Source organism: Alternaria burnsii, assembly GCF_013036055.1.
Source record: "Alternaria burnsii strain CBS107.38 chromosome Unknown 717, whole genome shotgun sequence".
NCBI lineage: Eukaryota > Fungi > Ascomycota > Dothideomycetes > Pleosporales > Pleosporaceae > Alternaria > Alternaria burnsii.
The window spans coordinates 128737-144249 of NW_024066129.1; the positions used below are offsets into that span (position 1 = coordinate 128737).

The 15513-nt window shown below is 51.7% G+C and overlaps 6 protein-coding genes across 6 annotated transcripts; 3 read left to right on the top strand and 3 right to left on the bottom strand.

Annotated features, from left to right (window-relative positions):
- Positions 1–1270: 1270 nt before the first annotated feature.
- On the bottom strand, positions 1271–3558 carry GT037_010604 (heat shock protein; the record flags this gene model as incomplete). Its single annotated transcript, XM_038935651.1, has 9 exons — positions 1271–1699; positions 1752–1847; positions 1901–1908; positions 1964–2510; positions 2572–2949; positions 3005–3170; positions 3220–3346; positions 3405–3455; positions 3516–3558. The coding sequence occupies 9 exons, from the start codon at positions 3556–3558 to the stop codon at positions 1271–1273; spliced, it is 1845 nt and encodes a 614-aa protein (XP_038781655.1).
- Positions 3559–4952: 1394 nt separating this feature from the next.
- GT037_010605 (uncharacterized protein) lies at positions 4953–6437 on the bottom strand (the record flags this gene model as incomplete). Its single annotated transcript, XM_038935652.1, has 3 exons — positions 4953–5997; positions 6054–6282; positions 6335–6437. The coding sequence occupies 3 exons, from the start codon at positions 6435–6437 to the stop codon at positions 4953–4955; spliced, it is 1377 nt and encodes a 458-aa protein (XP_038781656.1).
- A 283-nt stretch (positions 6438–6720) lies between these two features.
- Positions 6721–8204, top strand: GT037_010606 (protein disulfide-isomerase mpd1 precursor; the record flags this gene model as incomplete). The annotated part of the gene is made up of 2 exons (XM_038935653.1): positions 6721–6875; positions 6923–8204. 2 exons carry the CDS (start codon positions 6721–6723, stop codon positions 8202–8204), a joined length of 1437 nt encoding a protein of 478 aa, XP_038781657.1.
- Positions 8205–9064: 860 nt separating this feature from the next.
- GT037_010607 (uncharacterized protein) lies at positions 9065–11264 on the top strand (the record flags this gene model as incomplete). Its single annotated transcript, XM_038935654.1, has 6 exons — positions 9065–9315; positions 9365–9567; positions 9623–10136; positions 10207–10538; positions 10603–11085; positions 11134–11264. The coding sequence occupies 6 exons, from the start codon at positions 9065–9067 to the stop codon at positions 11262–11264; spliced, it is 1914 nt and encodes a 637-aa protein (XP_038781658.1).
- A 1532-nt stretch (positions 11265–12796) lies between these two features.
- On the top strand, positions 12797–13366 carry GT037_010608 (uncharacterized protein; the record flags this gene model as incomplete). The annotated part of the gene is made up of 1 exon (XM_038935655.1): positions 12797–13366. The coding sequence occupies one exon, from the start codon at positions 12797–12799 to the stop codon at positions 13364–13366; it is 570 nt and encodes a 189-aa protein (XP_038781659.1).
- Positions 13367–13405: 39 nt separating this feature from the next.
- On the bottom strand, positions 13406–15367 carry GT037_010609 (uncharacterized protein; the record flags this gene model as incomplete). The annotated part of the gene is made up of 2 exons (XM_038935656.1): positions 13406–14728; positions 14786–15367. The coding sequence occupies 2 exons, from the start codon at positions 15365–15367 to the stop codon at positions 13406–13408; spliced, it is 1905 nt and encodes a 634-aa protein (XP_038781660.1).
- Positions 15368–15513: the final 146 nt, after the last annotated feature.

Sequence of the window (15513 nt, forward strand, 5' to 3'; positions counted from 1 at the left end):
ACACCCGAGGTTCCAAGAAAAAGCTACAGTCCTCTCCTCCCAGTATTGCGCCTCGCGACTATACGCAGGCTCAACGGAAAGAAAAGCAGACGCTCAGATCAAAATCAAAGAAGCTTGGAATTGGCTTCAGATGAGTTTTTGTCTGACAGTGAGAACAAAACCGAATCGAGTGATACTGAGTCCGAGAAGAGTCGCAAGAAGCGCAAGGCACCTAGGAAAGACACGAAGAAGAGCAAAGGAAAGTCAAAGAAAGAGCCTCGCGCCGAATCAGGGCAAGAGGATGCTTCGGACAGCAGTTGAGGGGAAATTGGTATCGCTTTGTAACGGCACCGCAGCGTTTCCTTTTGTTTGTTCATCGAATGTACTCGTTTTCCCATCTTTGTTTCCAATATCAATGAGCAACGAAAGATTCTTCACGGTTAAGATTGTCTCTTGGCGGACGAGGTCTTTGGAGATAGCCTGTTAAAATACAAAGTCATTCCTCAAATCAGGCTACTAGAGTGATGAGATGACCACCAGTACTGCTAACACATCAGGTCAAGGGTCGAAGCATGCCCAGTATTCAACTAGCATAAACATCGGCGGGGTACTGCTAGCGAGAATTCCAGCTAGAGAAGCCGAACGTTCAGCTTAACTGATCGACGATAAGGTACCCTGGAGGTATTCCCTACACTTTGTCTTCATAAAGCATAGTGCAAAGTTTGGTGAAGACCTTTAGGGTGCACTTTGCTCTCGAGCGGTACGACCTAAGAATGTCAGACCTCATACTCTCATACACTACCACCGGCATGGACGCTGAAAAGACATTGGTAGGAACGACCGGATGCTATCCTTGAGCTATCGACTATAGTATAGCCTGGAGGCATTCATTGCTTATCATAACGTCTATCGCAAGCAAACACATCGCAGTAGCAGTCACAAGGAGAAGCATAGCAGAGATGTCATTTGTGAAGTCATTTCAATTTCCTTTCCATTCTCTCCATGTATCTACTTCGGTGAGGTACATAAGAGACATTGACCGCTAGGCATACTTTTGCAGAACATCCATTACGATCGTTTCGTCAGGCATCGTCGTGAAAGTACAAAGAAGACTTTTCCGCGTTCCTGAATACCGGGAACCCATGAAAGATAAGGAACCAAACACACCATGTCTATCGTTAAATGCCGCAATAGATGAAACTCCGTTCGCAGCTCGCAGTCTGGGTATCCTGCACGTGCGCCCTTCCTTCCTTCCTGCACGCCCTCGTGGCGCCGCTAATGTGAGATGCACTTATCGGGTGGAGAAAGCCTTGGTGACAGTGCGCTTGAGGGCAAGCTCCTTCTTCTTCAGGTCATCAGCGGGGGCATCCTCAACCTCGAGCTGAGCCATGGCGTCGGAGAGAGCAGACTCGATCTTCTCCTTCTGGCCACGCTTGAGGCGGATAGATGTGGTGGGGTCGGAGATCATCTCCTCAACACGGGAGATGTAAGACTCAAGCTGTTGCCTTGACTCGAACTTCTTGGAGAAGGCCTCGTCGCTGGACTTGAACTTCTGAGCGTCGTTGATCATGTTCTCGATGTCAGCAGATGAGAGCTTTCCGACGGCGTTGGAGATGGTGATGTTGGCGCTGCGGCCAGAGGTCTTCTCGGTAGCGGTGACCTTCAGGATACCGTTGACGTCGACCTCGAAGACGACCTCAAGGACGGCCTCACCAGCGCGCTGAGAAAGAGTTAGTGATGCGTAGCAATGAAAGGATGGAAAATCTACGAACCATGGGCGGGATTGGGGCCAAGGTAAACTCTCCGAGAGAGGTGTTGTCCTCGCAGTTGACACGCTCACCCTGGAAGACGGGGAACTGGACGGTTTGCTGTAACACAAAATCAGTATGTCTCATGCACATTGCAACAGAATTCGACCAACCTGGTTGTCTAAATATAAGTTAGCATGGATAGCGTCAAAGGGTGGAATGTAACAAAAACTTACCGGCGACGGTAGTGAAGGTTCTCTTCTTGATCGTTGGGACGGTCTGACCACGGGGAACGACGGGGGCGAAGATGTTACCCTCCATGGCTACACCAAGGGAGAGGGGAACGACATCGAGAAGGAGAAGGTCGGCGGTGTCGGCGGAGGTGGCCTTTCCGGAAAGGATACCGGCCTGGACGGCGGCACCGTAGGCAACAGCCTCATCGGGGTTGATGCTCTTCTCGAGCTTCTTGCCGTTGAAGTAGTCGCTGAGGAGCTTCTGGATCTTGGGGATACGGGTGGAACCACCAACAAGGACAATCTCGTCAACCTTGTCCTTGGCAAGGCTGGCGTCCTTGAGAACCTGGGCAACGGGGTCCAGAGTGCCAGCGAAGGATTTCTGGTTCAAGTCCTCGAAACGAGCACGGGTAATGTTGGCGTTGAAGTCCTCACCGTCGAACAGCGAGTCGATCTCAACAGTGGTCTGGGTGGCGTTGGAGAGAGTACGCTTGGCACGCTCGCAAGCAGTCCGGAGACGACGTAGGGCACGGGCGTCACCGCTGATGTCCTTGGAAATGTTAGTATCCTGCAAACAACACTATCGCGAATCCTGCGGGGTTCATTCTCACCTTCTTCGTCTTCTTGGTGAACTCCTTCTTGAAGTGTTCAAGGAGGTTGGTGTCGAAGTCCTGACCACCCAAGTGGGTGTCTCCAGCAGTAGCCTTGACGGTGAAGACACCACCCTGAATGTGGAGAAGAGAGACATCGAAAGTACCACCACCAAGATCGTAGATGAGGACGTTCCTCTCCTTGTCAGACTTTCCGGAACCGAGACCGTAGGCGATAGCGGCGGCGGTGGGCTCGTTGATGATACGGAGAACGTTGAGGCCAGCAATGGCACCGGCGTCCTTGGTGGCTTGACGCTGGTTGTCGTTGAAGTAGGCGGGGACGGTGATGACGGCCTTCTCGACCTTCTTGCCGAGCTTGGTCTCAGCGACCTCCTTCATCTGTTGATTTTGTTAGTCGCTGCCCCGCCATGCGAAATGTGTGCGCAGATCTTACCTTGACGAGAACCATGGCAGAGATCTCCTGGGGAGAGAACTGCTTGGTCTCACCGAGGTACTCGACCTCGACGAGAGGGCTGCCGCCCTGGTCAACGACCTTGAATGGCCATGACTTGATGTCCTTTGTGACGGTCTCGTCCTCGAATCGGCGACCAATGAGACGCCTGCGAAAGTCAGTCTGCTGATCGTGCGCGTGCGAAAAAAAAAACTCACTTGACATCGAAGACGGTGTTCTCGGGGTTCATAGCAGCCTGGTTCTTGGCCGCCTCACCGATCAAACGCTCCTCGCTGGTGAAGGACACGAACGAGGGAGTGGTGAAGCTACCCTGCTCGTTGGCGACTGTGGGCAAACATTGTTAGACATTGACCTTCTCGCAATGGAACTGGCGGGCGCATACTGATCTCGACATTGGTGCCCTCGTAGTTGGCAACGCAAGAGTAGGTGGTGCCTGCGATATTGTTAGCCCACAACACATCCCACTGTGGGGTAATTCGCGAATATTACGCACCAAGATCGATGCCGATGGCACCCTCGTAGACTTCGTCGCTCATGATTGCGGTATGTGTGGAAGGAACAACCTGAAAAAATTGAAGAGCAGGAAGGTGTTGGAGAGAAGGTGAAAAAGAGGGTTGGGAATCTTTTTCGCGCTTGCTTAAAGGCGAGCGATCAGAGAAAAATTGGCCTGGCAGGGATGTCTCGTAGTGTCGGCGAATGACGCTAGGCAAACTCGGTTAACCAACCCAACGCGGCGCTTATCGATACTGAATGAAAAAGTGCGCCCACCAATATTATCGTCAGGCCTCGGCCCGCTGAGTGAGAAAACAAAGACCAGACCGTATATTCAGAGAAGGTGCCCCGCAGCCAAGATTTGGTAGGCCCAGGGAGAGTTTGGAGACCGAGTTGTGTCTATCGCAGGATGTTACTCCCGGCCTAACAAACACACGTCGGTATATGTCCGGCGTGCTGAACAAAATATTCCGGAGCATGCAGTACTACGGCAGTCGTCCGGCAGAGCGACTCTCGCCATTCAACCGCAGTATCGGCGTCGAGACTTTGCCATGATTCTGCCCCTGAGGAAAGTTCCATGGACCCTGGGATCAACATGGTTTCCATCTTCGCAGTAGATTAGAACTGAGACAACCCTGGTATTCTCACTTCGGTATACGCCTAGAAGGAGTAAGACCAGTTCTCAGCGCCGGCACACCAATCTGTACGTTCCAAAAGTACCAAGAACAATTCTCAACATCGGTGTTCTTATCTATCCTTGGGGCCTAGGTCAGCGAGGTTGAGAAGCTGAGACTCTTTACTATAATTCTCATCTCGTACTCCAATCCCGCGTTCAGTAGCACTCACCATCAAATGGGCTTTCTTCCAGTCCTCGTCATCATATTCTCTCCATCATTCTTATCCCTTTTCTTTTCTCAAAGTCCCAAAAGGCGTATTATCATGTATGCAGGACTCTAACTTCACGCGAGAGATAATTGTCCTTGAGAGAAACTGGCCAATAAGAAAGGTGCAATACAGGGCAAGGCGGCGGAATTGGCCAGTTTGGGTATGACAGCCTGACTGCTCAATGGTGTTACTGGATACATCACCATGGGTATGCAGGAGACTGCATTGTTCACACCATTGTAGCCAACTGAAGAGACTTATATTGACGAATAATGCGTCTTTTGCGCATCTATGTACAAAGCATGGGTATACAGCGAACATTGTATAAGAGAAGTCGTATCTGTTGCTCTCTCTACACTCACAAACAACAACACTTCCAACACGACATCCAGTCACAATACAACACTTTCGGCGTCACCTCAGGAGGCCTAAAGTAGTAGCTGGGCACCTACAGACACGTGGCGTAATGAGGTTGAGAACAAGGAGCTGCAATGGAATCATCCTACCTCGAACCAAGAAGTTGCTCCTGGGGTTATGCGACCCCTCCCACAACTCAAGCCGCACCCAAAGCCTGTAGTGCTGCCCTCAACTCCTTGACAGCCGTTGTGGAGTCTTCAAAATTCAACGCTGAAATAGCCCACTTCGCATGCTTTGTGGCTGCCATGATGGAATCTTCATCGTCCCTGAACGGACCCTGCGATGACAGCTGCTGCTGTGGAGGAGGTCCTGGTGCTTGGGCGTACGGATTCTGGTGAGATGTCGACGAGTATTGTTGCTGAAGGGGCTGCGAGGAAACGTTTTGTTGTTGGTGCTGTTGCTGGGACACCACGGGCGATGTAAAAACGTTCTGAGATTGTTGTGGAGTGACTGTGAAGCTTGAGGACAGTCTCTGTGGCTTCTGAGGCACTTGGGGTGGTGGAGGTGATTGGTATGGGTTTTGAGGTGGCTGCTCGGGGGCTTGGGGTGGAGGAGACGTAGGGTTCTGGTAGAAGCTTGCAGGGTCTGCCGCTTCTGGAACTTGTGGTGCAGGGCTGTTTGGTAAGGAAGATGTCATAGGGTCGACGTCCATGGGCGCGGTAGGTAGCCCGGGCGCAGTTGTCTCTGATGTGAAGGTAGGAGGGTCGGTCTTTGGAAAGTATCCGCCGCCGATTGAGACGACGGAGCCCTGCCTTGAGGTTGCTGATTGTGACATGGGCGAGACATCGTTGTGCGATGATTGGTTGTAACCCGTGGGCGCGGAAGGGAGATTGGGAGCTGGCGGCGACACTTGGCGCGCAGACAGACTGGGCGATGGCTGAGTAGTATTGGGCACCGTCTCGACGTATGGTTGGTATGGGTTCTCTGGTGGCGCGCCCTGGTTTATGCTCCGTACTTCTGGATCATTTGGATCTAGCGCAGACGGCGACATGGCCTGTTGTGGTGCTTCTTGTCTGGGATTCGTCGCGTTCGGGTCTTCGTTGGCCTTGATGGCCTTGACGATGCGCAGCGCATGGTATTTGGCGAACTTGGTCTTGGAAGTGATCTCGGGGTCGTTATTCTTCCATACCGACATGACCTCGAGGAAGGTCGATGCCGCGAGGAGGGTATCAGCGGTCTGCCTGCAAATGGTGTTAGAAGTGAGGGTCAGCAATGGAACTACGTGTTTGGTACGCACCCATTGACCCTGTTCTCGGCCATCTCCCTCTCTGCTTTGGCGAGAGTCTGTAGAGCAAACTGTTCACAGTATGCGCTCGCAACCGTGTCATCCAACAAAGCATCCTCGTTCGGGTTCTCGGCCTTTGCTTGCTCCAGCTTCTCCATGAGATCGGTCGTGTAGGCGGTACATTCCTGATCAGCCGAGTGCAGTCCACCGGCAATGATTCGTTGAACTATGTAGAAGCGCACTGCGCAGATTGAGTATACGTCTCTTGTATTGGCAGGCGCGAGGGTACTCACACCAATACGTGATGATGGGCTTGAACTTCTCAAGCTGAGCGGCGCGCTTCGCAAAGGACGCGAGCTGCAAGCTCCTGAGCTTTGCCGGTACTGTGTCGGCCATTGCTGTGGTATTTTGTGTGTGTGCTAAGACGCGTATGGCATGTGGTGTTTAGTCTGTGGATAGACGCAGTAAGGTGCAGGCAGCTACAGCGGGCATGCGGTCATAGGCGCTAGTCCGGACTGATCCCTGTCTCCCCGCATCTCAGCTTTGGCCATGTAACTTATGGCAAGCTGTTACAAGTGAGTGAAAAGGCCAACCTGGCAACTACGCCATGTAAGGCTATATCCACTACAGCGGCTGCACCTCTGCTTATTCTCCACTTCACCCACAACACATAGCAACCATGGTCCGCGCAACCACGCTGTTTGCCGCTACGGCCGCGCTGGCCCTCAATGCCCACGCCGAGAGCATGTACTCCAAGAACAGCGCCGTCGTTCAGATCACTGGCATGGACTATGACAGAGTAATTGCGAAGTCCAACTACACGTCTATTGTCGAGTAAGCCGTCCTCGTTTGTCATCATCGCCTCTCCTCACACCTCTCAGATTCTACGCGCCATGGTGCGGCCACTGCAAGAACCTCAAGCCCGCGTACGAGACGGCCGCCAAATCCCTCGCCGGCATCGCCAAAGTCGCCGCCGTCAACTGCGATGAAGAGATGAACAAACCCTTCTGCGGGAAGATGGGCGTTCAGGGCTTCCCCACTCTCAAGATTGTTCGACCCGGCAAGAAGCCCGGCAAGCCTACGGTGGAGGACTACCAAGGACCTCGTTCGGCCAAGGGAATCGTGGACGCTGTCAAGGACAAGGTCCCCAATATCGTGAAGAGGGTAAACGACAAGAATCTCGACGAATGGCTACAAGAAAACAAGGACACTGCCAAGGCCATTCTGTTCAGTGAGAAGGGCATCGTCAGCGCCACACTGCGCGCTCTAGCGATTGACTTCGCTGGAGTCGTTTCGGTTGCGCAAATCAAAAAGTCGGAAAAGGCGGCAGTGGAAAAATATGGAATCACCGACTTCCCAAGCTTGGTCTTGATTCCCGCGGGTTCCGACACACCCATCAAGCACCAAGGCAAGGCTGACAAAGCAGCAATGGTTGAATTCCTCTCTCAGGTCGCCCCACCTAACCCCGATTGCCCACCTGCCAAGGAGAAGAAGTCCAAAGCTAAGAAGGACACCAAGAAAGAGTCCAAGTCCTCCAGCAAGTTTGCAAAGGCCTCAGCTTCACACAAGTCCGCAGATTCATCTTCAGCCGCCGCCTCAGCCACAGATGAGACTGTCGAGGAGCCGGTTGTGCCCACTGAGTCGCCTGATCCGAATGTCAAGGATGGTGATACACCCAACCCAATCGAAATCCCAGTCGAAGAGGCCAAGCAGACAATACCTCTGGTTACAGAAGCTGCCGAGCTTCAATCAATGTGCTTGACCGAGCAGAGCAAGACCTGTATCCTGGCACTGCTTCCCAAGGACGAGTCTTCCGACGCTGCAACCACCGCCATTGCATCCCTTGCATCAATTCACAGGAAGTACGATGCTTCTGGCAGCCATCTCTTTCCCTTTGTAGCTGTGTCCTCGACAAATCCACTTGCTGCATCCCTGACCACAGAACTCGGCCTGGGAAGTGCAGATGAGGTCCACCTCATTGCCACCAACGGTAAGCGCGCATGGTACAAGAAGTACTCCGGCAGCTCTTTCGGAGCTGACGCAGTCGAACAATGGGTCGATGCTATCCGCATGGGTGAAGGTAAAAAGGAGAAGCTAGCCGACTCCCTCCTGGTTGCTAGTGAGAAGCCAGATCCGGAAATACCTGGTCATAATGAGCTCTAGTGGTGGACGGTGAGCTCACAGTAGGTGCACTTTCGAGTAAGACGTATACCAATTGACTTCCGTGCTCTATTGAACAAGCACTCAGACTACTACATCACTGCTCCACGCGTGAAACACTCAATTACTGATCAAATGTCGTCGCCTCAATTTGCTGTTCCGTCACATTTTGCGTGCTCATGCGATGAGGTTGACCTTAACCGTCCGGAATGACGTACCGAATACGATCATCTCTGTGAGTTTTCGGGTGCAAGATACGGTAGATGCAAACGTCTATGTTAGCTTCCATCGGTTTCTGGGGGCTTCATGAGATGGACATAAGCTCCTGTATCGGTCTTTGTTAGTTTTTGGATTATTGATGTATGTATTTTGAGTATGCGTACCGACCATCTTTCGGCTATTTGCACATCCCTGTATATTGTTCAGAAGAATAAAATGACCTGATAATATATGAGGCACGCACGATTGAGAGGGGAACCGACGGTGGGCATTCGCTCCTACCCTTTCACTGGAAGCGGGCAGGTGCACGTGCCCTGCTCTTATACCTTGCGCTTACTTGCTGCGTATATGCCAACTTCGAGCACGACTGCACCTACATCGGATATCGCTCAACCATGGTATCATTCCTGCTGATCGCGCTGAGCTTAGTGCATCTGGTAACAGCATGCCAGCGAGAACTCCGCAGCCTCGAAACCGGTCGGCTATCACATCAACATCCTCTGGTGCTTCGTTAAGCAGTTCCTTTCCCTCCGGTACGGAACAAGAATGAGGATATCCTACATGAGTCCTTCTCAGCATCCTCCATAGACGATTGGTCCTCTTATTATACCCATGGCGATCATGTCGCTGGACGCAACAGATCCATGGCAGAAGCCACTGCAAAGGAGTGGACCAAGAATGGAGTATCCGGTTCACTGGTCGAGTATGAAGTTTTTCTGAGCTATCCGAAAGAGCAGAAACTGGTCCTAAGATCGAGAAATCGCACGTTGCATGAGGCCCAGATGTACGAGGACGCTTTACCGGAAGACGACACGTCAAGCTCTTCTCAAGCGTTACCAGCATTCCATGGATACTCTGCTTCGGGAAAAGTGGAAGCAGAGTATGTTTATGTTGGGTGAGTGGCTTGTGTATCAGTTCTGCGGATGACAGCTAATGTACAACAGCCGTGGCCACAAAGACGACTTCGCCGCACTCACAGCATTGAATATCGATCTGAAAGGAAAGATCGCTCTAGCGAAGTACGGAGGTCCTTTCCGTGGTGTGAAGGTTCTCAATGCCGACGCCCATGGCATGGTTGGAGTGATCATGTTCAGTGACCCCGGTGACGACGGACCACAGGAGGCCAAAGGTCAGGTTGCATATCCTCGTATGACTACTCCTAACATGACGAATAGCAGAAACATATGTCTGACTTCTTGCAGATGGTTCAGCGCGTCAACCGTCCTCCATACAGCGAGGATCCGTCGCGTACATCAACCAATACCCCGGTGATCCAACAACACCCGAATACCCATCGAAACCTGACGTCGAGCATGTTAGCAGGCCCCCAAACCTACCTAGAATCCCGTCTCTGCCCATATCCCACCGCGATGCGTTGCCACTCCTAAAAGCTCTGGACGGCCACGGTAAATCAGGAGACTTAATCAATCGAGACGGATGGATCGGTGGCCTGAACGCAACATACAGCACCGGTCCGGCACCGGAAATAACCGTTTCCCTTACGAACTTCATGGAAGAAAAGATTTCACCAATCTGGAACGTGATCGGCACAATCAATGGCACGAATCCTGACGAAACAATCATCATCGGCAACCACCGCGACGCCTGGATTGTCGGCGGAGCCGCGGATCCCAATTCTGGCTCCGCCATCTTGATCGAACTCACAAAGGCTTTTGGCAACTTATTACAATCAGGTTGGAAGCCACGGCGGAACATGTACGTTCACCGCTCCCCATTCTTTCGAACAACGGGAGGTTCAAGCTAATACGTACTTTGTATCTCACAGCATCTTCGCCTCTTGGGATGCGGAAGAATACGCACTAATCGGGTCAACGGAGTGGGTCGAAGAATACGCTCCCTGGCTGTCCGCCACCGCATTAATCTACCTGAACGTTGATATCGGCGTCGCAGGTCCACTTCCCGGCGCAGGTGCTACCCCCGAATTACGAACCCTCGCGCAGGACATCATGAAGAAAGTTGAATACGGTAACAAGACTTTGTACGATGCTTGGCATGAGTTGTACATGTTCCGGCCTGAGGACAATGGTTTTACGGATCTTGGGAGCGGAAGTGATTACACGGCGTTTCTGCAGTTGGGTATCGGAGCTCTGGACTTTGGTAGGTGATTTTGGTCTACCAAGTGATTGTGAGATGGGTGCTGACAAAGACACTGTTGGATTAGGTATGGATGCGAGTCGCGAATCGCCAGTCTATCATTACCACAGCAACTACGACTCGTATCATTGGATGAAGCGCATGGTTGATCCCGATTTCGGGATCCATACGACTGTAGGGCGGTTCATTGCATTACTAGCATACCACTTGGCGGACGATGCTCTCATACCGTTCGATATGGATACGTATGCGCGCAACATCAACTATTGGATCCGGGAGCTGGTCGGAGAGACAATGGGCATGCCGGATAGCGGGGCTGTACAGCGACAAATCAAGATGGGCGATCTTGCATCTGCGGGAAGGAGGTTACGTCAGGTCGCCACCGATTTTACAGACCGAACCAGGGAGCGGTCGTTCCTCGACGACGCGGCGAGGGTGCAGAAAGCGAACCGCGTTATGAAGGATGTGCAGAGGCTGTTTGTTAGACAAGAGGGTCTACCTGGTCGACAGTTCTACAAGAACGGCTTGTATGCGCCGAATCGCGATGATGGTAAGTTGGGTTGAACAAATGTTGTGTAAAGTGGCTGATAAGAAATAGGGTATAAGGCACAAACTCTTCCGGCGAGCATGGAGGCGCTTCAAGATCGGAACTTGACGTTGTGTTCGGAGTGGAATGTCTGGCTGACGGAGGCTATTGATAAAGCGGCAGAGCTATTGGCGGGTGTTTGAGAAGGGGCGTGAGGAAGTGGGGTGATGTTGTAGAGCGGTCAGTGGTGTTATTGATTGCGCTGTGGTATCCATCATCAATAGTAGAAATATCGGTTCGACCAATAGCACTATGTGTGTTTAGTCATCCCGCCCTGCTGTATGATATATGAATCTTTGCTTGCTTGCTTTCTCCTGCTTTCTCCTACTCATAACTTTATACCGTGGCTTCACTCAAAATCCTGAACATGCTGCCGTATGTGTTGTTTGCCAGAGTCCACGAAAACCCCTCACATTAAGTTCATGTTTGACATTTCCCGAACATTAGAGTACGGTGTTCTTATGTGTCCGGCAGAAGATCGCTACTCCCACATTTCTCGCGGTTCGCCAAAAAGATTTCAGTGACAAAGCGATGTTTCGTTTCCCGACGATATATAAACATCATCCACGACAGCTCTCCTCCCTCCATAATATCCTCCGCGGCTCACTCGCCGGTCATCCAAAAAAAAAAAACGACAACATGGCATGGTGCGCTCTTCTCTGCGCCAAAAAAGAAATATGTCTAGCGCATATCGGTGTCTTCTTCCAAACTGTTCCACCAAAACAGTCTCGCCGCGTGTACATGTCTCCACGGCTACTCCGCCGAGTCATACGGCTTTCAAGAGCTATCGGACCTTTGAAAGTCAACATCAAAAGGCTAAAACACCTACCACATGCTGGGTGTTGACGTCGAAATCCTCGATACAAAACACGGAATCTTCTTCTTTACTCTCTACTCACGTTGGCTACCTTCTGTTTTTCGAAAACGCTCAGATAGCAGGTGCATGTGGTCCTGTTCTGAAAAGTCTACATCTTTATTCCTAGCACGCCGGTTCCGAGTATCAGTCATCGCTGGCTGTGGTCTTGCGATACCAAATGGGCTTCGAATTCTGTCCATGACCTTGCGAGCTCTTCGATCCTGAATCCACCACCGCCACACTCATATGTCCACTCTTAACACCGGTTGTTATGAATTCAAAGCCCGCTCTTTGGCAGTTTGATTCCTGCTGCACTTCTTATCTATCACGAAGAGTGCGTTTTGCCGAAAACCAAAACCAACGATGCTATGCTTCTTCTAAAACTAGAAAAGGAAACATGGATGTTTGCCTCTCTGATTCGAGGCCAAGAGACGGCCAATATCACTCTATTACCTCAAAGTCCGCTTGGTACAATACGGTTAGACATAGCTTGATTTTTGAAGCTTTCTGGCTCGGATTCCAAAACGCTCGTTGCACAACATGAACTGCGGTGGCTTGAGACAGTGTGGCTTTAATGCAACCCGAGACGTAACATCATTCTGTCGCGTCTTACTCAGAAGCGTGAGTTAATTGAGTGTGATGATTGGCTTCTTGGACTACGGGTACTGGACCTAGACAACACATCTTCGCGGTGCAGCGCGCTTGTGAAGAGAACGCGTTCTCGGTGGCTGGATGGCCCTTGCCCGCCCGCCTCGCTTCAAGTGCGGGGTCGCTGGCTGCTCATGCTCGACATCGACGCTCTTCCCTCTATAATATACGATGACAGCGCCGCCAACAGATGTATTTGAGATCGAACCCTCTGCCACTGAATTCGCGGTCTCAAAACGGGCATATCTGGAGTCCCGACCAGAAGCCTCATTTGCATACATTGCCACGAGTGCGCTGGTCTTAGACAACAGTGACCCAGCACCCCGCATTCTGCTCCTTCAGCGTGCAGCCAGCGACTCGGATCCCAATAAATGGGAACCTCCAGGTGGCGCTTGCGACGATGAGGACTCAAGCATAGTGTATGCTGCTGCGCGCGAGCTACGGGAGGAGGCTGGCCTCCAAGCAGTTCGAGTTGGAGGCCCCGTTGGAGATCCGCATTTCTTCACTCTCAGCAATGGGGGCATAGTATGTCAATTCAACTTCGCTGTACACGTCTTGGGTGAAGAAGGGACAAAGTTGATGGTGAAGCTGGACCCCAACGAACACCAGAATTTTGTATGGGCAACCGAGGATGAAGTCCGGGCGGGAAAATCTGGCAATGTTGATCTGCACTTCACGAGAGGAGAAGTTGAGCGCACCGTACTCTCAGCTTTCTATCACGCGCAAAGAGGTACAGCATAAGATTTGGCACTGCGCTACCAAGTTCAGTATGCACAGAGCTTAAGCGATGCGGAACACTCGAGAATCGAGTGTTCCTCGATCAAGCATATCTTTCGCTTCACCCTTCATCAATCCGTGAACATAGCACTCGCCAACGAGTAGACGACGACTGCCCATGGGTCTGAGACAGAACGGCACTTTACTCCCGAAGAGCACACAAACTACGTCTCCTGGTTCCAGGGCTGAAGGTCCAAGTACGTAGTAACCTTTGTCCGTCCTTGCAAAGACTCGACCATCTGAGGCAGAGCTCGCCCAACGACTCCATTTCTCGCGATCTTGCTCGGCACCCACCGCTTTTGCTGCTTCCACTACGTCTTCGCCGATTTCGCACTTTCTCAAAGTCTCTACGATATAACGAGCTGCTTTCTGCAACCACAAGGTCTCGGGTATCTCATGATAGAGTGTGCAGTCGTGTCCTGCAGCTTGAACGCAACCATTGCTTAGTGTTTGCATGAGCGCGAAGAATGCCGACTGGCCGTTCACGTATGCCTGAGCTAGATTAAAGCATTGCTCTCCACACAGCTCGTGCCAGAGCCGTTCTACTATGGCGGGAGGTCCGTCAGGTGCCTTCTTCCTGTAGAAGTCGTTCCCAAGCAACGGCTGCGAGCATCCAACGATGGTGTCGATCTCCACACCACCAATTCGAAGCTCTGGCTTAACGTCGGCCTGTGTCAAGACTTCGAGCTGTGCGATGGAGCTTCCATGCGCATAGTGCGGGCATATAGGTTCGGCGAGTATGATACCCTCTGACCAGGTCCAGTCGGGCACCCAGGATGGCAGTGTTTTCTCTTCTCGAAGCCACGAATCCCAAAACAGCTCCGCTTCGGCTTCAGTTGTGCAGGCGCTTGGAAGGCTGCGACGAGGGTGCTGCACGGCTGCTAAGAGAATGCAGGCTGTGCTTGAGTTTGCTCGCAAAAGCTGTACTGCAACATTCGTATACGTCTGCTTTACATTTTTGGTGTAGTCAACATTGAGAGTGACGGGTCCGCAGCCGAGAGAATGGTGCGAGAGGACAGAAAAGTGACCGAGGAAAGCGAAGACGCGGTCTTTGGGATCGGTGAACTGGAGATGACGAGATCGCTGGAGCTCATAGACCAAGTTGAAACGATTTGCGTGGTGAGTGCTCTCATCGGGCTCGATGAACCTTCGATACAAAAACGATATGTCGGAAGTTCGAATACCTGAGGAGCTGCGAAGTTCATGGTAGCTCTTAAGTCTCTCGCACACGACCGCCAGCAGTTTCCAATCGATCATGGCGTCGCCCCACATCATCGTCGCTGGTGTCTCGGTGCCAATCTCTTGTACGATCCAACCGCGCTTGAACTAGTGGTATTCTTAGCCAAATCTTCCCAGGATTTTCGAACACCATATACCACTTACCCATGAGCGATCAGTCAAGGCTTGGAGAGTTAGTCGATTCTCTTGGAGATGCTGTTCCAGTCGTTTGACCGCTTCTTTCTCAACATGCACTTGCTCTTCACGACGTTGTAGAGCCTCGTCAAGCTCATGGATAAGGCTGAAAGCGTCGGCTGCTTCGTTCGCGGTATCCATGCCGAGCCATACCACCACTCGAGTTGCGTTACGATAGAGCTTGTTCATTAGATGAACTTGTTGGCTTCTCTCTTTCAGATCGTCCTGATTGATGCAGCACTGATCAGCCCAGATGCGACGTGGTTTATCTGGAAGACGCAGTTGGCGCAGAGCCGCAAAAATGGATCCTCCTCTCAGTGTCAACAGCTTAACATCCTTCTCACCCTCACAGATAAGAATCTCGTAAGCGACATGCGGTGGCCCTGGGTCTGCCCAGACGTATGAAAGTGCCTCATAATCCCCTGTACAGTCGATAGAAACGACTTCAAGTGTTCCTCTCAAAGCATCGAGTCGCTCTCCGGGGAGCAGTGTTAGCAACCTTGTCGTTTCACCCTCCTGCAACGGCTGGTACTGGAAGCCGGAATCAGCCATGATCCGTCTGTAGAATTTCGCCAGCGATTCTTGAGATTGATCAACGTTGAATCCTGAACCAGGCAAGCGAATTCGCTAGGAGGCCGTTCCGCGTTGTCTTGTCTTGAGAACCCCGGAATTTGCTGGAGTAGGGAAACATCGAGCTT